This window comes from Bos taurus, chromosome 23 (genome assembly GCF_002263795.3).
Source record: "Bos taurus isolate L1 Dominette 01449 registration number 42190680 breed Hereford chromosome 23, ARS-UCD2.0, whole genome shotgun sequence".
Taxonomy (NCBI): domain Eukaryota; kingdom Metazoa; phylum Chordata; class Mammalia; order Artiodactyla; family Bovidae; genus Bos; species Bos taurus.
The window spans coordinates 10,876,009-10,898,976 of record NC_037350.1 but is presented as its reverse complement, the minus strand read 5'-3'; the positions used below and the strand labels follow the sequence as shown (position 1 = coordinate 10,898,976).

Genomic DNA, 22,968 nt, shown 5'->3' with positions numbered 1-22,968 from the left:
GTCAAGAGGCTCAGACTGGAGTCAACTTGTTCAAAACACTTTAAAAAGTGGCACAAATAAGTACGATTTAAGAGTCACCTATGGCTTGTTTTTATCAACTAAAGGTGAGACTATCGGCTCCTTGGAGAATGCTTGCAGGTGCTCACACTGAAGGACTAATTAAAACCTTCCGACCCAACGAAGGAAATTCCACGTACTCTAGCGCAGGATACACAGTATAACCGCGAACTCGAAGGAAGGCTGACGAAGGCTCAGCTGCCAAGGAGAAAGAGCACAACCGCCGAGGAGCAAACTGGGTCTGAACGAGTGAGGAGGGCAGCAGGGTGAGACAAGTCTGGGGAAAGCGAAGGGACTCGGCCTGCCACAGGAGTCCTCGCAGGCCGCGGGGCCAGGGATGCGGGCTGCAAATGGGCGGGCCCAGAACCGCGGAGAAGACTCCCGAAGCCAGGGATGGGGAGAGTTTGGAAGCGCCTCAGACCATATTGGGGGCCGCTGGCTTCCAGAACCGCCGAGCCCCGCCCCCGCCGCTCTGGGGGCGCGCCCAGGCCTGCTGCGGCCTTCGCAGTCTCCGAGGCCACGGCCCCGGCCGTCCGCGACCACTGACCCCCAGCCCACTGTTCGGCGCTGAGCTAGGGCCCAACCCCACCCGGTGTGTGTTTGGGGTAGGGGGGTCGGGGCCCACACCCAGCGCCAACAGCCACCGCGCCACACTCCTGCATGCCCCGCCACCGTGAGTGGTGCGGGCAGGGCCCGCCCCCTGACGCATGACGCAGAGGAGGCGTGGCGCCCGCCCCGTCACGTGACGGGCGAGTGACCTCGCCGCCCCGCGCCATGGGGGCTTCGGACCCGGAAGTGGCGTCCTGGGCTCCCGGCGGTGCCGCGGGGATGGCGGGAGCCGGAGCTGGAGCCGGAGCTCGCGGCGGGGCGGCGGCGGGGGTCGAGGCCCGGGCTCGAGACCCGCCGCCCGCACACCGCGCGCACCCGCGCCACCCTCGGCCGGCGGCGCAGCCCTCGGCCCGCAGGATGGACGGTGCGTCCGGGGGCTTGGGCTCCGGGGACAACGCCCCGACCACCGAGGCTCTTTTCGTGGCGCTTGGTGCAGGTGTGACGGCGCTCAGCCACCCGCTGCTCTACGTGAAGCTGCTCATCCAGGTGTGGGGGCCAGGGGTGCCACAGGGAGATGGAGGGCTGATATGAAGGTGACCGGCCAGGGTCTGGAGGGGGATGGGGGCGGCGGGGGGTCGAAGGCGGTGGATTTGAGGAGGGGGGCGGAGAAGGCGGGGTGATGCGCAGGAGCGGGAGAAGACTAAAACGGTGAGGGTTTTAGGGATGCAGTGGGCATAGTTTGGGGATGCAGGAGACGAGTGCAAAATGGTCAGCGACAAATTTGGGAGAAGATGGAAGGAATGAGGAATTTCGGGATACAGGGGAGGGGGCATTGGAACGAAGAGATAAGTTTAGGAAATGAAAGAACGGAGGCAATGGACTTGGAGGGGAGGGGCGGCATTTTGGGGTGAAAGAAGCAACAGAATTGGGGGAGGGGTGGGAAGTTTTTGGCGATAGGGTGGAGAGGAGGATTGGGGGCCAAGGCACAGTATTCAGAAGATGAACACTTGTTTAGGGTGAAGGAGAGCCAGAGCTCTGGATTTGATAGAGATGGATTTAAAGCGATTTAGGAGGATGGGGGGGGGGGCGGGACAAAGAACTGGGGTCATGGCCAAAAATTTAGGAAAGAAAGGGGGCATCAGCTTCTGGAAAGAAGAGGACACAGGATTCAGTGTTGATGGAATTTGGCGAAGGCGAAGGATTTAGCACAGGAAAGCTATCGGTTTACAGGAGATGGGGGCTCTGGATTTGATGGCGACGACAGATTTGATGGGAGGAGGGGACAGGATGACGTGCTTTGGAGGAGGGGAGCAGATAGGGAGACGCGGTGGGGGGAGGAGTAGTGGCGATCCGTCTGGAAAGGGGAGTGAGGCGGAGGCTTTGTGGGGGGTGAGGGGAGAGATGACGCATTTGCAGAACATTGAAGTCACGGTTGGGGGCCGGAGTGGTCTGGCCGTATTGGAATTGGCCAGAGGGGCCAGTTGGGAACACAAGGTTGGAGGGTATGTAGGGACTGACTTAGACTGAGGCCAAGGTAGGCTGTCCCTGCAGTCGAGGCTTGCAGGGGCACTGGGTGCATTTGGTCGAACCAGCAGTGCCTTTACAGATAAACTGGGCTGCTTGAGAAAGGGAGAGATGGAGCTGGAAGGGGGCGGGGTGCAGGGGTGGAGGGAGTGCCTTTGGCAAAATTAGGTGGGCGTGACCGAAAGGAGCGCAGCCTAGATGGGGTGGTTCAGGCCTGGACTGATATCTGAAGATTCAGCCTAGAATTTTTAGCTAAGAAGCAGGAGGGGTTAAAAATTGAGATGGAAACCTAACCAAATCTTGAGGTTTGATTTGAGTTGAGGCAAAAGGGTATCAGATTTACTGTCCTGATAATGGACTGAGAGTGGGAGATACAGTTGGAAAGAGAGGGACTTGAGAATAGGAGTAATTGAAATCTGGAGTCTGAGGAACCCGGGCCAGTGGATTTTGGAGTGCAACAAGGAATATGACAAAGAATGAGGACATTCAGTCTTGGAAGTGACTGACAGGGTAAAGGTTGAGACTGGTGTCTGGTTGTGATTTGGGAGTAAGGGCTGCTTTTCTTATAAAAATTAAGGTTGTATTTGCACCAATAGAGATCACAAGTTTGGGAGAGAAACTGAGGCTTTGGAACCGGTGGTACCTGAGATGAGAAGCAAGGATGATGGAATGAGATTGGGCAAGAACTGCAACTTCAGGGTGGCCAATAGGAGTGTCTGTGGAGTGGAGGCTGCTGGGGTACGAGGAATTGGGCAGAGGTCTCCATGCGAAGGAAACTGGAAGTGGCTTCATCATTTGGACCTTTGTAGGAGAAGGTCCTCCCTTCTCTCTTGCAGGAGAAGAAGATTGAAATAAGGGTCACTAGGAAAAGCAGTTGAGGAATGAGAGCGAATGGGGAATGAAGGAGAACAGGGAATTAGGGAATGAGGGAGTCGAGAGGGTGAGACAGTCTGGACAGTGGGTGGTAAGGGTGAGTGAGCCCAGCTGGGATGACTGAGGTGGTCTGTCCTGTTTGAACGCAGCTGGTGCTGGGTGTAACATATCTGAGGGTGAAATCTTAAATGGATACAGCTTGGGAATTAGAGATAACATTTTGCAAAAAGGAAGATTCCAGTTTGGGGTTGGGTGGCAGGATTGGAGTGGCAGATTTGGGGGTTGTCCCAGAAAAATGAGTAACGGTAGAGAATCTGCCTGCAATGCGGGAGATCTTGGTTCAATCCCGGGTCGGGAAGGTCCCACACGCCTTGGGGCAACTAACCATGTGTGCCTCAGGTACCGAAGCCTGAGCGCCCTGGAGCCCATGCTCGGCAGCAATGAGAAGCCTGAGCACTGCTACTAACCCCCTCTCCCTGCAACTGGAGGAAGCCCGCTTGCAGCAGTGAAGACCCAAAAACTTTGAGAGGGAAGGGAATAGGGGTGAGATAGGATCAGCAGGCCTTCGATAACACAGGTGGAAGTTAAGAAAATAGACTCCACAGATTTGGGAGCTATGGGAATATGGATGAAGGGACTGAGCAGGTTTAAGGGTGAAATCAAATCAATGGGGCTCCCTAGTTGTGACTGGAGTGGATAAGGCAGCAAAAGGACAGTGGCTCAGACTTGGAGTTGAGGGTATAAAGAAATACGGCCTGTATAAGAGAACAAAATCAGAACAAACCTAATCTCAGAACCTTCATGCTTTTAGCCCCTAAGGGGAAAGGTCTGGAAGGGGGAGGGTTCACTGCTTAGGTCACCTGGCCCAGCCCTTCCCTCCAGCTCCCCTGGGCTTGATTTTTTTCTTGTAAGAAGTTCTCCGTCCTGGAGGGAGTTTCTTAAGTCATAATCAGTAATCTGTCATGCGGCTCAGAATGCCATCTGCAGGGGACAGCCTCAACTTCCAGAAACAGTTGACTAAGGTGAAGAAGCAAAAACAAGGTCCGAAGAAGCTGGAAGCATGCGTAGTTCCACTGATAAGGCAGCACTTCCCAATCCTGCTGTTTTTACTTTCACATCCTAGCGGAGCTCCTCCGATTCATCTGGGCAGCTCTGAAGGTCCCCTGCCAGGGAGGAGCCCTCTCACACCCCACTGAGATGCTGGTCTCCTGGACACCTTGCCTCTAGCTGGGCAGCGGAGAATCCTCTCATTAATTGGCAGTATAACAAATGGCCTCACCCCTCAGGAGAACCCCTCTCCTCCTCACAGAGGGTGGGGTGGCTTGGTCCTTCACTCACCCATGGCTTTAGCAGACACCTTAATTATAATCATCATCTGTACAGCAGGAATTATAACCCTACAGAAATGAGGGGGTCATTCTGTCCCAGGGATGTGGGGTGACCAAGGTTAGGTCACTGGTGAGGGATTGTCTGGCAATGTGCTCTGCTGGGGAGTGAGAGGGACGTATCTGTGACGTCTGCAGGGGGTGCAGGAGCAGTCTGAAGTTTGGGGCTGAGATCTGGGTGTGATGGGTTTTGGCGTTGCCACCTTGGGACTGAGACTGGAGTGACGTTTTTACCCTGGAGATGAGAATTAACTGAGATTTTTTCCCTGAGATAAGCATGGGGTTTGAAGTACCTGAACATGGGGTGAGGGGAGAGTCCCTGCACTGGAAATACCTGGAATTGGGAGGTCATAATGTTGGGGGATGGGCGGCTTGGATTGTGGTGACTGTGGTGTCTGGAACTGGAAGCTTCTATGCCTCGAGCGATTACATGATGCTGATAGTTAACAGACTGCGATGAAATTCCGGGTATGTTTTGACGGGGAAAGCGTCATCAGGAACAGCCCTGGACTCTGTGGGAGGAGAGTTCGAGGCCTGGGAAAGAGGAGAAGGGAGACCGAATCAGCAGGAGAATCTGACTCTGCCTCTGTGTTTGTCGATTCTGAAGGTGGGCCATGAGCCGATGCCCCCCACCATTGGGACCAACGTGCTGGGGAGGAAGGTCCTCTACCTGCCGAGCTTCTTCACCTACGGTGAGTGTGCTCCCCAGGCAGGAAAGCCCACACCCAGAGAGACATGAAAGAGGCGTCAAGCAGGGAGCAGGGAGCAGGCCCAGCTGGGCCCGGGGAACAAGGCGGGGCCGCATGGGGTACCCAGCGTCAGAACTGGTGTGGGAGTGGGGTCAGGGACAGAGGGGTGTCGGGGTGGGAGCCAGTGACCAGCACGGCTGTGGGACAGTTCCTCTGCCTGGGCTGCCCGCGGTCAGTGGGAGAGCAGATAGGTGGCCGAGAGAGGGCTGTCCGGGACAGGGGTTCCTGTCATCTCTGCCACCCCAGGCTGTGCCTGGGAGCGAGGGTGGCGGCGGTTTTCCTTTGTTTCCCTCCTGAGCAGTCTGGCTGTCCTGTTACCAGTTCTTTGGCCTTCCTGCTCCTCCAGCAGGAGACCTGTTGGGACCTCCTGGGTTCCTTTCCTCCCCTGTTCCCCAGGCAAGAGTGCCCTCTCATTCAAGCACCCCCATCCCCTGGGGTGGAACACTCAGGTGGGTCTCGGCTTCACCTCTGGCCCTGATGACCTGCTCGAGCTCAGGGCTGCTCTGGCCTTGCCCTCCTCGTCAGCTGCTGCCCACCCAGGCCCTTCATACAAGCACAGCAGCTCTGCCTGCCTGAGGGTCTCTCCATCGAGAAGCCCACCACGGTGGTTGGGGCTTGCCCGATGCCAGCAAAGCCCACCAGCTGCCCACACTGCTCATCCCCAGGCCCACAGCCGGCCAGGACCATTTCACATCTACCATCCCTGCCCGCCTCCTGAACTTTAAACGTGCCTTTGCTCTCTCAGCTGGGCTGATCCCCACATGCTCCATCCATCCTTGCTCGTCTTATCTGTGTAGTCAGTCCAGAACAGTCCTCTGAAAAGCTTTCCTTCTGCTAAATAACTTAGGCCCTTGCCCGCGCACCGCCCCCCCCCCCCCACCTTTTTTCCACGTCACACACTCTTGGCAGAACCTCACGTCCCATTTCTCTTCCAGTTTGGCCACTTTATTGAGTACAGCATGGGCCAGGTGGAAGATGTTGTTTTGAGGGGAGAAGTCTGTTCATATTTGTTTCATTTAAAAATTGTCAGTGTCGGGGAGGAGGATGTCACAGGTTTAGGGAGCTCCCCTCACCCCCCCTGCAACTGGCACACAATGAAGCCAGTGTACACAGTGGACACTCGCCCTGCAGGGGGCTGGGTGGCGGGCTGCCAGCCCCATGCCACCGTCTCTCTGTACACGGCCGTGCCGGGCTCTAGGCCTAGAGAGACCGGGACCCAGACTGTCTCTGTTGATGTCCCACAGTCATTCTCGAAAGGACGCAGGGTGGAGGGTCTTGACAGTCATGTTATAGTGTCTTGTGAAGATGAGCCGAGTCCTGAGGTGTCCCCCGCCCCTTTTATATAAATGTGGTCTCAGTGCAGATGGTGGAAGCAGGTGCCTGGTGGGCATTTCTGGACACCATACCTGCTCTCGAGTTGGGGAGGGGGCCCAGCTGTCTGGCTGTCTAGACACTGTCCGGACAGGATCTCTTCCTCCCCATCATGGTGAAAAGTGTGGCTTTCTTCAGTCTTCTCCCAGAAAGGGCCTCCTGGCGAGGAGTTTTTTGGGGGACTACAGAGAAACCGTGGAGTGATGGAGCCCCCGGCCAGCCAGGGGGCCCATGGTGGCACAGAGGCTTCTCCAGGCGCTTCTGCCTGCCCTTCTCTGCCCTGGTTCATAATTCCGCTCTGAGATGGGGGGAGGTAGGCGTGCTCCCTCCTCTTCTTCTGGCTCGGAAACTGGGTGGAAATAGAAAGAGGCTAAGTGTCCTCTCTTTCTGGAATTCATGCTCAGGCTTTATCCCACCAGCTCTCCTTCCGGCTGCTTGGAGCTCCCTTCCCCCAAAACAAACCTTCCTTCTGCCTGTTCCCTCCGCTCTGAGGCATGGCGTCCTCCCGGTGGCCCAGCCTCCCGTCTCCTCTTCCTCTCTTTCCAGCCCCACACCTGGCCCCGGAAGCCAAACCAGCAGGTACCAGGTGCCCTGGGGCCGGGAAAGCCAGTGGAGCTGCCACGCGGAATGGCTGCTGGCAGATGCGGGGAGGGGAGGACAGGCACCTTGCGGGTTCCCGCCACTGTGCGGAGCTGGAGAGCTGAGGTCAGGGCTTCGAGGGGCTCTGTGTGAGGGAACGTTCTGCTAGCTTCCAGGCACTCAGGTTTATAAAAATTTGTCTTGTCTCCTTTTTTGAAAGTTGTCTAAAAGTTGATATTTAACTAAATAAAGCAACAAAACGTTAAGAGAGTATCCATTTAGAGGCTCATGAAAAGCAATGACTTAGATAGGGTCCAGCTTCCCTGACCACTTGTTTTTTCTGTAGAGTAGTTCATCAGTGCCTCTATTTTAGTTACTTCTCCACTGGTTTTTCCCCCCTGCCCCGCCATCCCCCGTGATTAATAAATGCCAGGAGGTGCCCGGTGGGGTCCTGGGTGCAGCACGTGACAAAGTGGGCATGCCCTTCTCCCTCTCGAGCCTTTCTCCCGGGACCCCTTCCTTTTCCTTTTCCCTCCCTTAGTTTGCAAACTTCACTGTTCCCTGGGACCAGTCTTTTTCCTTTTTTTCTCTTTTTCCAGAGGAAAACATTTTTCATCAGCAACAGAGTTGGTTCCTAGGTTGTAGCACTGAAGCTGCCGAGTTGAAAACCTGTCGCTCAATTAGCCAAGATTTTTCAAAGCTAAAAAAAAAACATGAACCTGTTTGTCAAAAAAAAAATGTTTTGAAGGTTTTGCAAAAGGAAATGGGCTAGAGAAGATAATTGGGAGTGGGGCCCAAGTGCTCCCAGGGTCGTGGCCAGTGCTCCCTCCCGTGACGGAATCCGGCAGGTACCGAGGGACAAGGCCGCGTCCGGTCTGGGTGTGAAATGTGACCCAGGAGTGGGTGCCCCGGGGCCGGGTGTGACGCTGCCCCGCCTGCTCTCCCGCAGCCAAGTACATCGTGCAGGTGGATGGGAAGATAGGGCTGTTCCGAGGCCTGAGCCCCCGGCTGATGTCCAACGCCCTCTCCACTGTGACCCGGGGCAGCATGAAGAAGGTGAGCCCGGGGCGAAGCCAGGACCGGCTGCCCGGCGCCCCCCGAGCTCCCGGTCCCCCTGCAGGCCACTACGGGCACCCGTCCTGCTTCTCAGTGCCCGGGTTGGTCGAGGTGCCCCCCCACCCCCACCCCCAGCACCATAACCAGACTCCAAGGCCAGGTGGTCTGGTGCTGAGTCCCCTCAATTGAAAACACTCCTGCCCTGCTGTGCACCCTGTGACACTCGATGGGGGCTTTCCCCGCCAGCTTCAGCCCTGGGGGGGTTTCCCATGCTGGGCCCCGCCAACGGACACGGCCAGGAAAAGCAGCCGGAGCCGCGTCCTGCCCTCTGCGTCCCCTCCCAGTTCCATCTCAGAGGCGCTCTCGCACTCTGCTTCTGAGCCACCTCTGCTCTTTGCACCTCAGGTTTTCCCTCCAGACGAGATCGAGCAGGTTTCCAACAAGGATGACATGAAGACTTCTCTGAGGAAGGTGGTGAAGGAGGTGGGTACCCGACACTGGAGAAGAGCCTGATCATTATCTCTTACTGCCAAGTCAGGCCAGTCGATGAAGAGTCACAGTTGGGGCCCCCTGTGTGCTCATTGGGGGATGGAGGACAGGATTGTGCGCGGGTGAACCAGGGCCCGTCTGAGGTAGACTGATTGTGTGGGAGCCTCGGGATCCTGGTTTCTCCCCGTTAAGTGCTCGTCACTCCCCGTGAGTGTCAGAGGAGACAGGCCTGACGGGAGACAGGAGTGTTCCGGAGACAGGCCAGACTGAGTCCCCACCTCTGCTCTCTTACAGACCTCCTATGAGATGATGATGCAGTGTGTGTCGCGCATGCTGGCCCACCCCCTGCATGGTGAGCTGCCCGCTGGAGACTGCACCCCAGCCGTGGGATGAGCCCTCGTGGATGGTAGACAGGGAGCAGTAGAGTGCCTGGGAAGTAGCGTTACTGGGATCGCTAGTGATGCTGGCGTCCTGTCCAGTCCAGTGGAGTTGGGGCTCTTCCCGGGCAGAAGAAATGGGACGTGATCACAGGGTGTCTCATGATCACAGGGATCCCAGAGGCTGCCTCCCCTCCTGGGCTTGGACACAGGCCCCGCGGCCGGGGAGTTGTGGTCTTTGGCCATTGTGTCACCTGCGTGTGTGTTTCCTTTCTCCTCAGTCATCTCAATGCGCTGTATGGTCCAGTTTGTAGGACGGGAGGCCAAGTACAGGTGGGTAATGCTTCTCAGGATGGGCAGGAGGGCCCTGTCACTACTCAGAGTCTGCCAGGACAGGCCAGGCTGGGATCAGCTCCCGCCCCATTTCTGCCATTTCTAGCAGCTTCAGAGGAGTGGGCTAGTGACTTCCGTAGTCTGAGTCCAGGGCATCTTCTCCCTCGCTCATCTAGGGTGTCCCTGGATGAGCTTGGGCACCTTGCAGAGGGGTGGGTGGATTGGAGTCCTCTTGATTAGGGGTCCCACCGGGGCTCCCTCCTGACCCCTGAGTCATATCCTGACCCTTCCTCCAGCTGTCGCAGGAGCGGGCTTATAGTTGGTTCCCTCCTCTGTTAAGCTGCCATCCAACCTGTGGGCTCAGGGCTTGTCCCTCCCATTGTTTACCTGCCATGCCCGGCACCGAGCTGGGTGCTCTGGGGTCATCGGTGTGTTGACCCCGCCCTTCCCTGGGGCACTTGTGCCCTCTCTCCCCTCTGGGTGCAGGACAGGAGGGGGTCCTGGAGACACAGGGCAGGAGTCATGCGCTTGTCTCCCTTCCTCTCAGCTTCTCATTTCCTGGGTTCGGTGGTTTCCTGTAGCTGTCCTTGGGGCCACTGCCCCAGGAAGCTTGGCTGCCATGGTGCCTCCTTTTGAGTTCGATAGTGGGAAATTGGCCCGTTCCCCCAGTGAGCTCAGAACCCAGTGGGCCGAGTCACAGTCCTGAGAAGCAGGGTAGTGGGGCCTGGCAGGGCTCTGGCTCCCACCGCCTTTCACCTAGGCCACCCCAGCCCTCAGCTTTGCAGAGCCTCCCTGCATTGTCCAGGCCCCAGAGGTTGCAGTTGAGCCTCCTTTGCATTTCACACCTAAGACGTCCCAGCCTGCCCTCTGATGGCTAAGAGGCTGCAGCGGGCGGGGCACATGTTCCCAGCTCCCTGCTGGGATAGGCCAGGTGTCTGTCTTTTTCCAGGCTGGGCGATCTGGGTGGTCTGCTGCAGGGCCTTCTGCTGTGGGGCCCTCTATTCTGTCCCTGCCCTCTGGGAAGGAGCCTCTCTCCACTCGCCTCCTCTCTCTCTCTGTCAGGCATGCAGGCTCCAGAAGGTTGTTCAGCCAGAGCTGAGCACAAAAGCCTGCCAGAAGGAGGGTCCGTCGCCTTGTAGCAGCCCAGGCCGGAAGGTTCATTCCTACATTCCAGATCCACACAAGATAGCCATAGAGAACTGGGGTTCTGCCCCCGGTGGGGTGGGTTTCCTGAGTCTCAGTGAACTGTGTCAGTGCCCCCCTCATCCCCAAACAAGGGCTGTGACTGTCTCCACTTGGCTTCTGCCCGGTGACAGAGGATGTCCCCTCCCCGTCCCAACCAGGGCCGGACAGCTCTGAGCAGGGGTGGGGGGCTCCCCTCCCCACCCGGGTGCGGGCTTCTTGCAGGCGCCCGGTGACCTTGTGTTCCCCGTGTTCTCCACAGCGGCGTGTTGAGCTCCATTGGGAAGATTTTCAAAGAAGAGGGTCTGCTGGGATTCTTCGTGTACGTGAGTTTTATACTCCCCGTAACTGTCACGGAGCAGGGTCTACTAACAGGCGCGTTCTCAACCCTCAGGCCGCGACTGCTAGCCTCAGACTAACCGCTGCACCTCGGCTTGGCCCGTAGAGCTCCATAGCACGTGCGCTGCGGACTGGCAGAACCAGAGCTGCCCAGCCCCCTCCACGCCACGGCTCGCCCAGCAGTGGTACTGTCCGTCCAGCACACCGGGCGTGCAGGGACCATCCCCCCACTCCAACCCCACTGCCTCCGTCCGTTCGCTCCAGGGCTGGGGAGCGGGCACAAGGCTGGCCTTCAGGAGGTCTTCAGCTCGTCCATCGTCCTTGGTTTCACTGCAGAAAAACAGCTGGAAGTCTGTGACTTAGGCTGAAGGTCAAGCCCCGGGCAGCTTGTAAGCTGACTCCAGCTGATAAATCCTGTTTGACAAAGTAGTTCTTCACATTCAACATTTGGGTTTCCCAGGTGGTGCTAGTGGTAAAGATCCAGTCTCCTGTCTGCCAGTGCAGGAGACGTAAGAGACACAGGTTCGATCCCTGGGTCGGGAAGATCCCCTGGAGAAGGAAATGGCAACCCACTCTAATATTTTTGCCTGGGAAATCCCATGGACAGCAGAGCCTGGTGAGCCATATATAGTCCATGGGGTTGCAAAGAATCAGATACAACTGAAGTGATTTAACATTTAATATTTAGAATGCTTCGCATTACACTCCTTGTTTCTGGCTTCTCTTCAAAAGTTAAGACCTGGCCGTTCTGGGCCTGCGTTTCTGCAGAGCAGCTGTCAGCAGGGCACGCCATCTCCTGAGGGTCCCAGACCCTCCACCCAACCCAAGGTGGGGTGTCTTACACCCACCTTGCTCCACCTGTAAAGAAAACTTGCACTGTATAAAAAGACTGTAAACCACAACAGAACCCAAAAGCCAGGCCTTACAAATATTTTTGTTTTGCTTTTTTTAGGTCTAGACACTGACATACATGATGTCGTGAGCATAGTGTGCTAGACCTGGGGCTCTGTGTTAACTCACTTTGAGGTGCCACAGTCGGCCAGGTGTTCTGCATGTAGGTGTGTGTGCGTGTGTATGTGGTTCTCAGTAGGAGGTGAATTTGCCACAGGGGTCATAAGTAATGTCAGGAGACATCTTTTGGTTGTCACAGCTGGGATCTAGTGGGTAGAGACCAGGGATGTCGCTAAACATCTTGAAATGCAGAGGTCAGCTCCCATGACAAAGAATTTACTCAGCCCTAAAGGTCGACAGTGCCAAGGTTGACAAACTTTGATTTATATACACACACTTATTCAAACGTACGTTCGTGTCTGTGTATATCTATACGTGTGTGTGTGTGTGTGAATAAATATTTGCTTGTGTGACTAGTACTTCAGACCTTAAAACACTGCATATCATCGCCTCTGGTATTTTTCACTCTCACTGTATATATACATTCTATTCTGATGTGTGAATAGGACTCCCACACAACAGCTGCTTACCCATTGGATTCTTTTTTCTTTTGCATATTTGTAGAACATGATCTGTGTGCTCAGAAATCGCTGAGTGTATATGTGAAAAGTCAGTCTGAACACAGATGGAACCAACAGGATTGGAAATTGCATTCAAGAAGGTTCATTTTATTAATGTCCCTCATATCATATTAATAGGTGTGTTATATATTTTTTTTAACTTTTCAGATATTTTGAAATACTTTTTCAAATTCAAAAATCCTAATTCTGCGTCCTCTCCCGAAGATACAGCCATCCTCCTGAAACTCTTTCCACATGGCTTCATATCTAAACAAGCAAATAAACACATTTTTTAAAAAAAAGAAAAAGACCACAAGGATCACACAGGACCCACTGATACCAATCTGGCTTTTCGCCCTCAGCACTGTATCTTAGGAAAACTTCATCTTACTGTGTAGAGATGTTTATTCTAAAGGCCATCACTTGAAAAGGCAGCCCTCCTTACTGAAGCTTGTATGGAGTGTCTTTGGTGGAACATTCCAGGGATGAAGACAGACGCCCTGAGCTAAGTTTTGTGAGCGTTGATTAGGTAAATAGGCAAAAGGAAAAATGCCAGAGTGTAGGTACTCTTTCCTTATCTGCATTTGAAAATCCCAGATTTTGCAACATTCATCTTAAGGCCCAGCTTCTGTAGTTTGAAAACCACTTATGAGATCATAGGCTTAACTTGTGCTCTCAGATGTGGCTTGTAGCATACACTCCACCACCCCACACCCTGTGAAGAAAGGAACACTGCCTTCCTGGTGTGGATAGCTGCTGGCCCACGTGGCCCCTGCAGCCTTCCTTCCTGAGGTGGTGCTGGTAGATAACGCTGAAGTTTAGAGCTTGGAATATCCTTGCCTGCTTCCTGGGTGTGGAGCCCCCAGGAATCGCTCCCTTCCCTCTCCTGCTTATCTCTGCTCACCTTGTTTTTTTAGCGGCTTAATCCCTCACCTCCTGGGCGATGTGGTTTTCTTGTGGGGCTGTAACCTGCTGGCCCACTTCATCAATGCCTACCTGGTGGATGACAGCGTGAGTGACACCCCAGGGGGGCTGGGGAACGACCAGAATCCAGGTTCCCAGGTTGGTTGGAACAAGGACTTGTCCATCTTTCCATGTACTGCTGATGCCCAGGGTCTGGGGCAGACTTGAGGACTCTGGGATTCTGAGCACTGGGCCCTGGGGGCTGGAGAGGGTCCTTGGTGGGTAGGGGTCTGAGCAGAAGACCTCTGATGGTCCCTGGGTGAACTTTGTCTCCGAGGAGATGAGATCGCTAACAAGACCTAGAGGGGTTTATGGGATGCCCATCCTTGGGCAGCTTCGCTGGTAACGTGGATACGGACTTTATCCAAGGCTGGTTTGAGACAGTGACCCAACTAGGGGTCCCTTGTAAGGCAGGAGATAGACCAGCTCATGGTAACGCTTCAGCTCTCACTTAGTGTTGTAGGCTTGTTCAGGCCCTTTTGTGAACAGTGACGTTTGATCCTGACAGCACCCCAGTTGTGAAAGGAGCAGAGTCAGGGTGACACTGTGTTTTACAGACATGAGCCCCAGAGATTGAAGGGCTGTCCTGAGGCCCTTGGCTGTGAGTCGACAGTGCTGGGACTAGGTCTCCCTCCCTGGGCCCAGCTGAGGGTGCTTCAGTCAGCTAGGCCATGCACCATGCAGGCGCACCCCGCTCTTGTTAGCAGGAGTCTCCACAGCTAGGTGTGCACAGACCTTTCAGCTGGTTGGGTCAGGCACGGGGAAGCCTCGATCCTTCTAAAAGGCACTGGTTAAGAAAGCTGGGGACTTAGTTTGACTAGTTCTGCCTGAACCAAGATACGAGTTGGAGGGCTGTGATGAGCTGGGGCTCCTGGTAGCCAGACATCCCAACAGCAGGGATCGCCCACTCTAGGAGGGTTGATGAGGGCCTGGGGACTTGTCTCCCAGAATCGCCTTGTTGGGGGTGGGGGGCTCATTGTCTTGTGTCTGTGTCTGGGCCCCAGAACAGCAGTTCCAGGGTGAGGGTGGTCTGGGAAAGAGTCCATGGTGAGGAGTGCCTCAGAGCTCACAGCTGAGGCAGAGGGAAACGGACCATTTGAAGTGGATAAGTGGAGTCTTCTGGCCTTTTAACGTAAGCAAATACAAGTTGCAGCAATGAGAGTAGCACACCCACGGCCCTGCCCTCGCTCCAGGGTGTTGGGAGTGGGTGAGCTGCTGCCGTCACACACAGCAAGCTTGGGACAGCTGGGGTGTTGATGGGGGTCGTCCCACAGCTGACGGCTTCCTCCAGTCCAGGTGGGCAGGTGTTTGACCAGGGGCTGCTGCACTTACCCTCAGACAGCAGCAGTCAGCACTTCACTGAAAGTACTTTTCGAGTGCTTCAGGCTAAGGTGAGGCTGCCGCTCAAGCAGAGGGCCCAGTAGACCTCCGCCCAGGGTTGCAGGGTGTCCATCTGGTGGGGCGGCCCCACAGGAGGCTGAGGTATGGGTCATCACCCTTGCTGTTTTGGGGCTGTTTCGTGGGTAAAGTTGAATTTAGGAGTTGGGCCTGAAGGGAGTGAGAGTTTGGTGAGGTGGGGGGCAGAAAACCCAGCGGTGCCCCTCACCTTTCACTGCAGGACCCAGGATTCTGTCTGGGCGGTTCACATGGGCACCTGGTTTTCCACTCAGTAAGCGCTTATGTGTGCCGAGCCCTGGGCACTGATCAAAGGCCAAGTCCTCAGGACTTGCAGAGGCTGCAGCCCAGAAGTCCACCTTCCTTCCCTTCACCGCTCACCACCCACGGTGGGGTCACAGAAGCCCTTTCAGTCAGGATATCCCAGTTCTGCCCCCCAGATGATTGCGGCTCTGACTCACAGGCTGCAAGAGCTGCTGGCAGGCCCTGAAAGTGGGCTCTTCATGTGCGGAGGAGCTGAGTGCTAGCGGGGTGCAAGGCCAGTGTGGATGGCAAGGTGAAGGGGGCCACAGAGCAGGCAGTGAGGTCGGGACCTGTGCATCAGAAGTCTGCTTCCCGAGCCAAACCCATCTCCCTTTGTGTCTCTCCAGTTCAGCCAGGCGCTGGCCATCCGGAGCTACACCAAATTTGTGATGGGGGTAAGTCGGGCCCTGCATGGCCCTTTCCACGGTGCTGGGGGCCTGGGTGGGGCCTAGGAGGCCAGCTCCGGTGGTGGCTGAAGGCAGGCCTTAGTGAAGGCTACTGGCACAGGGTGTCCCTGCCCCCTGAACTCCGGCCAGGGCTGCGGTGGGTGGGGTCACTGACCCTCGGGTCTCCTGCAGATCGCGGTGAGCATGCTGACCTACCCCTTCCTGCTGGTCGGCGATCTCATGGCTGTGAACAACTGCGGGTAGGTGTGTGCCCCTCCCCCAGGCACCCTGCCAGGGCTGCTGGGGGGACCTGGCTGAGCCCCTCCCAGCTGCTCTGTGTGGCCTCAGCCCATCTGGCATGTCAGCTTCCTCTGGGATTCATCATACCCCTTTGGGAGGAATATGTGGGTCAGTATATGGGTGGTGGCAGCTTTAGCTCCTCCCACTGTCTTCTGGGTCTGACACGCTCTTCTTCCCGGGCAGGCTGCAGGCTGGGCTCCCTCCTTACTCCCCAGTGTTCAAATCCTGGATCCACTGCTGGAAGTACCTGAGTGTGCAGGTAAGTGTGCACTCCAGGGAGTTTTCTCCTCATTTCTCCATAACATTGATTGGAGAGAAAAGATTTTTGTACACCCTTCATGGAAAGTTAAGGGCTTGTCATAGAATCCAAGGCTTTTATAAGTAAATTTTACTGTATCTAGAAGGGGTTTGAGGTGCTTAGATCTGAATTTCCTTAAGAATTAAACATCAGATCAGATCAGATCAGTTGCTCAGTCGTGTCTGACTCTTTGTGACCCCATGAATCGCAGCATGCCAGGCCTCCCTGTCCATCACCAACTCCTGGAGTTCACTCAGACTCAGGTCCATCCAGTCAGTGATGCCATCCAGACGTCTCATCCTCTGTTGTCCCTTCTCCTCCTGCCCCCAATCCCTCCCAGCATCAGAGTCTTTTCCAGTGAGTTAACTATTCACATGAGGTGGCCAAAGTACTGCAGTTTCAGCTTTAGCATCATTCCTTCCAAAGAAATCCCAGGGCTGATCTTCAGAATGGACTGGTTGGATCTCCTTGCAGTCCAAGGGATTCTCAAGAGTCTTCTCCAACACCACAGTTCGAAAGCATCAATTCTTCGGTGCTCAGCCTTCTTCACAGTCCAACTCTCACATCCATACATGACCACAGGAAAAACCATAGCCTTGACTAGATGAACCTTTGTTGGCAAAGTAATGTCTCTGCTTTTGAACATGCTATCTAGGTTGGTCATAACTTTCCTTCCAAGGAGTAAGCGTCTTTTAATTTCATGGCTGCAATCACCATCTGTAGTGATTTTGGAGCCCAAAAAAATAAAGTCTGACACTGTTTCCACTGTTTCCCCATCTATTTCCCATGAAGTGGTGGGACCAGATGCCATGATCTTCGTTTTCTGCATATTGAGCTTTAAGCCAACTTTTTCACTCTCCTCTTTCACTTTCATCAAGAGGCTTTTGAGTTCGTCTTCACTTTTTGCCATAAGGGTGGTGTCATCTGCATATCTGAGGTTATTGATATTTCTCCCGACAATCTTGATTCCAGCTTGTGTTTCTTCCAGTCCAGCGTTTCTCATGATGTACTCTGCATATAAGTTAAATAAACAGGGTGACAATATACAGCCTTGATGAACTCCTTTTCCTATTTGGAACCAGTCTGTTGTTCCATGTCCAGTTCTAACTCTTGCTTCCTGACCTGCATACACATTTCTCAAGAGGCAGATCAGGTGGTCTGGTATTCCCATCTCTTTCAGAATTGTCCGCAGTTTATTGTGATCCGCACAGTCAAAGGCTTTGGCATAGTCAATAAAGCAGAAATAGATGTTTTTCTGGAACTCTCTTGCTTTTTCGATGATCCAGCGGATGTTGGCAATTTGATCTCTGGTTCCTCTGCCTTTTCTAAAACCAGCTTGAACATCAGGAAGTTCACGGTTCACATATTGCTGAAGCCTGGCTTGGAGAATTTTGAGCATTAGTTTACTAGTGTGTGAGATGAGTGCAATTGTGCAGTAGTTTAAGCATTCTTTGGCATTGCTGTTGTTTGGGATTAAAATGAAAAATGACTTTTTCCAGTCCTGTGGCCACTGCTGAGTTTTCCAAATTTGCTGGCATATTGAGTGCAGCACTTTCACAGCAGCATCTTTCAGGTTTTGGAATAACTCAACTGGAATTCCATCACCTCCACTAGCTTTGTTCATAGTGATGCTTTCTAAGGCCCACTTGACTTCACATTCCAGGATGTCTGGCTCTAGGTCAGTGATCACACCATCGTGATTATCTGGGTCGTGAAGATCTTTTTTGTACAGTTCTTCTGTGTATTCTTGTCATCTCTTCTTAATATCTTCTGCTTCTGTTAGGTCCATACCATTTCTGTCCTGTATTGAGCTCATCTTTGCATGAAATGTTCTTTGGTATCTCTGATTTTCTTGAAGAGATCCCTAGTCTTTCCCATTCTGTTGTTTTCCTCTATTTCTTTGCATTGATCGCTGAAGAAGGCTTTCTTATCTCTTCTTGCTATTCTTTGGAACTCTGCATTCAGATGTTTGTATCTTTCCTTTTCTCCTTTGCTTTTTGCTTCTCTTTTTTTCACAGCTATTTGTAAGGCCTCCCCAGACAGCCATTTTGCTTTTTTGCATTTCTTTTCCATGGGGATGGTCTTGATCCCTGTCTCCTATATAGTGTCACGAACCTCATTCCATAGTTCATCAGGCACTCTATCTGTCAGATCTAGGCCCTTAAATCTATTTCTCACTTCCACTGTATAATCATAAGGGATTTGATTTAGGTCATACCTGAATGGTCTAGTGGTTTTCCCTACTTTCTTCTATTTAAGTCTGAATTTGGCAATAAGGAGTTCATGGTCTGAGCCACAGTCAGCTCCTGGTCTTGTTTTTGCTGACGGTATAGAGCTTCTCCATGTTTGGCTGCAAAGAATATAATCAATCTGATTTTAGTGTTGACCATCTGGTGATGTCCATGTATAGAGTCTTCTCTTATGTTGTTGGAAGAGGGTGTTTGTTATGACCAGTGCATTTTCTTGGCAAAACTCTATTAGTCTTTGCCCTGCTTCATTCCGTATTCCAAGGCCAAATTTGCCTGTTACTCCAGGTGTTTCTTGACTTCCTACTTTTGGATTACAGTCCCCTATAATGAAAAGGACATCTTTTTTGGGTGTTAGTTCTAAAAGGTCTTGTAGGTCTTCATAGAACCGTTCAACTTCAGCTTCTTCAGCGTTACTGGTTGGGGCATAGACTTGGATTACTGCGGGCAGGAATCCCTCAGAAGAAATGGAGTGGCCATCATGGTCAACAAAAGACTCCGAAATGCAGTACTTGGATGCAATCTCAAACATCAGACTAGGTCATTTCTTCACCTCTTAAAGACTCAGAACAAATATGGGCGAGCCCACGGGGGTAGGTGGTGAAGCCCAAGAACTCCTTATAACCTTGAGTAATCTGGGCTGAAGACAAACCCGGCCTGTTGGAGGCTGGCCCCTCCTTCCCGCAGGACGCCCCAGGTGCCCAGGAGAGCCTGAGCTTGGCGCTGGGCCACATGGTGAGCTTGGTGAGAGTGCCAGTCTTGAAGTTTTTGTGTTGCCCAGGCACACTCCTCCTGGCTGGAGTTCTGGGTCCAAGGTCCAGGTGGCTGGCCCAGGGCAGATCCTTGGCTTCCCTGGCCTTGGTTGGCCTCAGTAGGATGAGGCAGGGGCCTGGGCAGGAGGAAGCAGCACACTGACTGGCCTCCGGCTGGAGAAAAGGATGGTGGATGGGAGGAAAGCAGGGAGGCGTGAGACAGACGCAGGCCTTCCGCAACTCAGGTGGTTCCTCATGCATCGCGGCCTGTGTATGGGAGGAGCTCTAGGCCCCTTGGCTCTGATGCCAGAGAGCAGCGGGTGTCCTCCTCAGGAGCCCCATCAACACTGGACACTCTGTGCTGCAGCGCAGAGCAGATCCTGACATTGCCCCGAGGAGTGCAAACCCAGACCGGCTGCCTCCAACCCCAGGGGCTCACAGCTCCTGGCCCTTTGTTGGTCACATGCTGGCCCGGCTCTGTGGGTTGAGGAGCCTGGCCTCCCCTCTCAACTGACCTGACTGCTCTTTCCAATCCAGGGCCAGCTCTTCCGAGGCTCCAGCCTGCTTTTCCGCCGGGTGTCATCAGGATCGTGCTTTGCCCTGGAGTAATCTGAATCACCTAAAACCAACCAACCAACCAACCGCGCTGTCTCAGCCTGGCCACCGCGGGTGAGGCCTGATCATCTCGGGGCACCTGTCAGACAACCGCCCCAGCGTCACCTAGATGTGCTCTAGCAGGGCTGGGCTTCAGTTTCCGTGTTTCCCATGTGTCTGTCCAGAAGCAGGGGCGGGGTGGGGGTGAGGCTGCGTCCAGTGGGCTGGGCATTGTTGGACCCGGGGAAGGTGGGGTGGGGCTGGGGAATGGGGGCCCGATCCACTTTGCAGATTTCCCGAGTCGGCCTCGTGCAGGGGTCTTGTGGAGGCCCACGCTGGAGGGGTACAGGCTCCTGAGGTCGGGTAGCACTGCCCCACTCACACCCCTCAAGTCAGCCCCAGCTCTCATCCTGCAGCTCAGCTGGGAGCTTCGCGCTCTTGCTTTGTAAATAGGGTGTGATCCCCTTTCAGGAGGCTGCCGTCACGTCACGGCCTTGGCTAGGAGGCTGTCTTCGTTTTTCTCAACACTACTTGTCTGATTAAGGCAGCACCTTCTAAATGGGAAATCATGTGTCTGCTCAGAATGTGTTCCCCTCCCTGTCAATTTAAAGGCTCGTCGGTTTAATGGTGATGCCTCACGTGCAGGAAATGGTTATCTGTGCAATTGTGAACACCCAGATGTTAGGCAGATCAGCGTCTCTAGTCGTATCCAGTTTAAAGTTCCTAATAAGATCTGACCCTTTGTCCCGCAAATAAATGCATCGGTGGTGATTTGGAGCTTTGTGGAGAGTGTCTTATTTTCATGAGCTTAACTGTCTGCAAGGAGAAGGCAATGGCAACCCCACTCCAGTACTCTTGCCTGGAAAATCCCATGAGCTGAGGAGCCTGGTAGGCTGCAGTCCATGGGGTCGCTAAGAGCCAGACATAACTGAGCGACTTCACTTTGACTTTTCACTTTAATGCATTGGAGAAGGAAATGGCAACCCACTCCAGTGTTTTTGCCTGGAGAATCCCAGGGACAGGGGAGCCTGGTGGGCTGCCGTCCATGGGATCGCACAGAGTCGGACACAACTGAAGCGACTTAGCAGCAGCAGCAGCAACTGTCTGCAGGGTGTTTCTCAATCCTTTGTGGTTGTATGAGAAGTGAAGTGAAAGTTGTGTCCAGCTCTATGCAACCCCATGGACTATACAGTCTGTGGAATTCTCCAGGCCAGAATACTAATGTGGGTAGCCGTTCCCTTCTCCAGGGGATCTTCCCAACCCAGGAATTGAACCCAGGTCTCCCACATTGCAGGCAGATTCTTTACCAGCTGAGCCACAAGGGAAGCCCAGTTGTGTGAGAAGGGGCTGTAAAGTGACAGGGCTGGGGGCAGCCCAGCCTGGGCATGGGAAGGGCCTGGGCTTGGCGTAGATCAGTGGGCGGGGGCAGGGGGAGGGTGGAGGCTCAGGTCGCTGGGTGGTTTTCTGAATTAGGCCGAGATGCCAGTTCACAGAGCAACAGCTAGTGCACAGGCCTCTTCCCAGGGAGACAGGCCCTCGAAAAAGTCCTCCCAGCTTCAGAAAATGTTCCATGCAAAAGTCCAGCTGTCCTCAGCACTGTTTGCAGATGATATTGTCGGATTTTACCAAGTTGGTTGGGGTAGCAGTCATGTGGGTACAGCAGAAGGGGTAGGCAGCCCAGCTGCAGCACCGAGCTTGGCCTTCTCTAGAAAAGGCAAAGCTCCCTCCATTTACTTCTGCCGAACACCAGGGCCTATAAACAGGCAAAACTTACAGATGGAACATGCTGGTCCCTGGAGACTGTAGGCTTCCAGCTGATGGGGTGGTAATACCAACTGAGGGCCAGCTGGTTTCCCCAAGTGTTCTCTGCCCCTGCCCTAGGGGAGCGGCTTCGGGAGTTGGGGTTTGGGACTTAGGTCATATTTCCTCACAGCGTGGCTGGGTCCTGCCCAGGGACGGCCCTGGGATGCTTTTGCCCTAGTTCGCCTCACATATCCTTGTTCCCCGGAACACGGGAGCGTGCCTGTGCAGGTGTCCTGTAAATGTACGTTGGTCGGGGGGTCAGTAAGATCTTACACTCAAGCTCAGATAACCGAAGTGGCCAGGAGGGAAAGCAAATGGCAAGGCGAGTGGGCCAGGGCTCGCTGGCATGGATTCTGTAGAGAAGGAAGACCCTTCAGAGGCGGGTCTGCCACACAGCCCGTGATCTTTCTCTAGCCCAGCATGGCTTCCCCTGGCACTGACCACTGCCCCGGGGTAACTGTTCTTCCCGTTGCTCCACCCTCAAGTCCTGTTCTTGGATTAATTGCTTCCTATGGGCCCCCAGATTCGAGTCCGAGCTCAGCTAGTCCTAAGAACCCCTCCCTCTGGCAGCCGCCGCCTCCCAGGTGTTTGGAGAAGCCACCGAGGTAAAGAGCCAGCCTGGGGGGCCTGGTGGGTCACTTTGAGGAGAGGCAGTGCCATTCCCGGGCAATACCCTGGGATCGCTGAATTTCAGGCTCTCGACTACATTTCCCAGGTTATCTTTCACATGCAGAAATGGCAAGAAAATCACCGGTGATACTCCATCTCAGTTTTTAGTTGAGCAGTTGCTAACCATTTTCAGTTCAGTATTCAGGTGCACGTATTGTATATGTTAAATGCACCCTTTGTTTCCTGGACCTTTCATTCTTTGAGGATTGAATCCTCCCCTGCCACCCGCTCCCCTAACCCGCCATAGCACCTGGCATGTTTCTCCCTGTCCTGAAAACTAGAGTGACAAGGTCCTGATCTGAGAAAAGAGAGTGGATTGAACTGGGGTGGGGTAGGGCGGAGCTGTCTGCAAAAGGAGGGGTGATGGGAGTGGGAAAATCGTTGTGGACACCTCCCTCCCCTCCTGGAAAACCTAATTCCAGTGGACAAAGCGGGAAGGTCCCCTGATGGGCCTCTCGGGACCCCTGTGATGAAGCCCACATCCCACGTAAAGGCGGTGGCGGTGTGTGCAGGGCGCCACTGGAGCCCGTGGCTGTGCGCAGACGTCTGGGAGTCCTGCAGCAGTGCACAGGAGTAGACCCACCCCGCTCTGGTCCCCAGGGTCTCAGGGTGCGAGACTGCCTTACCCCTCTCTTGGAACATGCCCTCCCATTCTCATCTCAGCCCCTTTCCCTGCCACCCCTACTCCTGGCCAGTTGTCACAGCCCTGCCTGTCTACTCTAGGATACCATCTCTTGGCTTCAGTTATTTCCCAAAAATCTCCAAAGAGGTCCCTGACGTGACAGGTTTCCTGAAGGCTGTGGACACAGGCGCTGTTTATTGGCAGGAGGCCAGCCGATCCCACCCCAAAACGGAGGAGGGTGGCTTAGCCGTCCATCTGCTGGC

The 22,968-nt window shown here is 54.3% G+C and overlaps 1 protein-coding gene across 2 annotated transcripts; it reads left to right on the top strand.

Annotated features, from left to right (window-relative positions):
- The first annotated feature begins 772 nt into the window (after nucleotides 1-772).
- On the top strand, nucleotides 773-20,388 carry MTCH1 (mitochondrial carrier 1). 2 transcript variants are annotated; one of them, NM_001103305.1, is made up of 12 exons: nucleotides 773-1,152; nucleotides 4,996-5,080; nucleotides 8,037-8,143; nucleotides 8,549-8,626; nucleotides 8,927-8,984; nucleotides 9,291-9,342; nucleotides 10,787-10,846; nucleotides 13,292-13,436; nucleotides 15,383-15,430; nucleotides 15,614-15,681; nucleotides 15,905-15,980; nucleotides 19,555-20,388. In NM_001103305.1, the coding sequence occupies exons 1-12, from the start codon at nucleotides 832-834 to the stop codon at nucleotides 19,624-19,626; spliced, it is 1,170 nt and encodes a 389-aa protein (NP_001096775.1). In that variant the 5' UTR covers nucleotides 773-831; the 3' UTR covers nucleotides 19,627-20,388. The 2 variants fall into 2 exon arrangements, with proteins under 2 accessions (NP_001096775.1, XP_005223408.1); XM_005223351.4 differs by having other exon boundaries at nucleotides 795-1,152; nucleotides 13,292-13,385.
- Nucleotides 20,389-22,968: the final 2,580 nt, after the last annotated feature.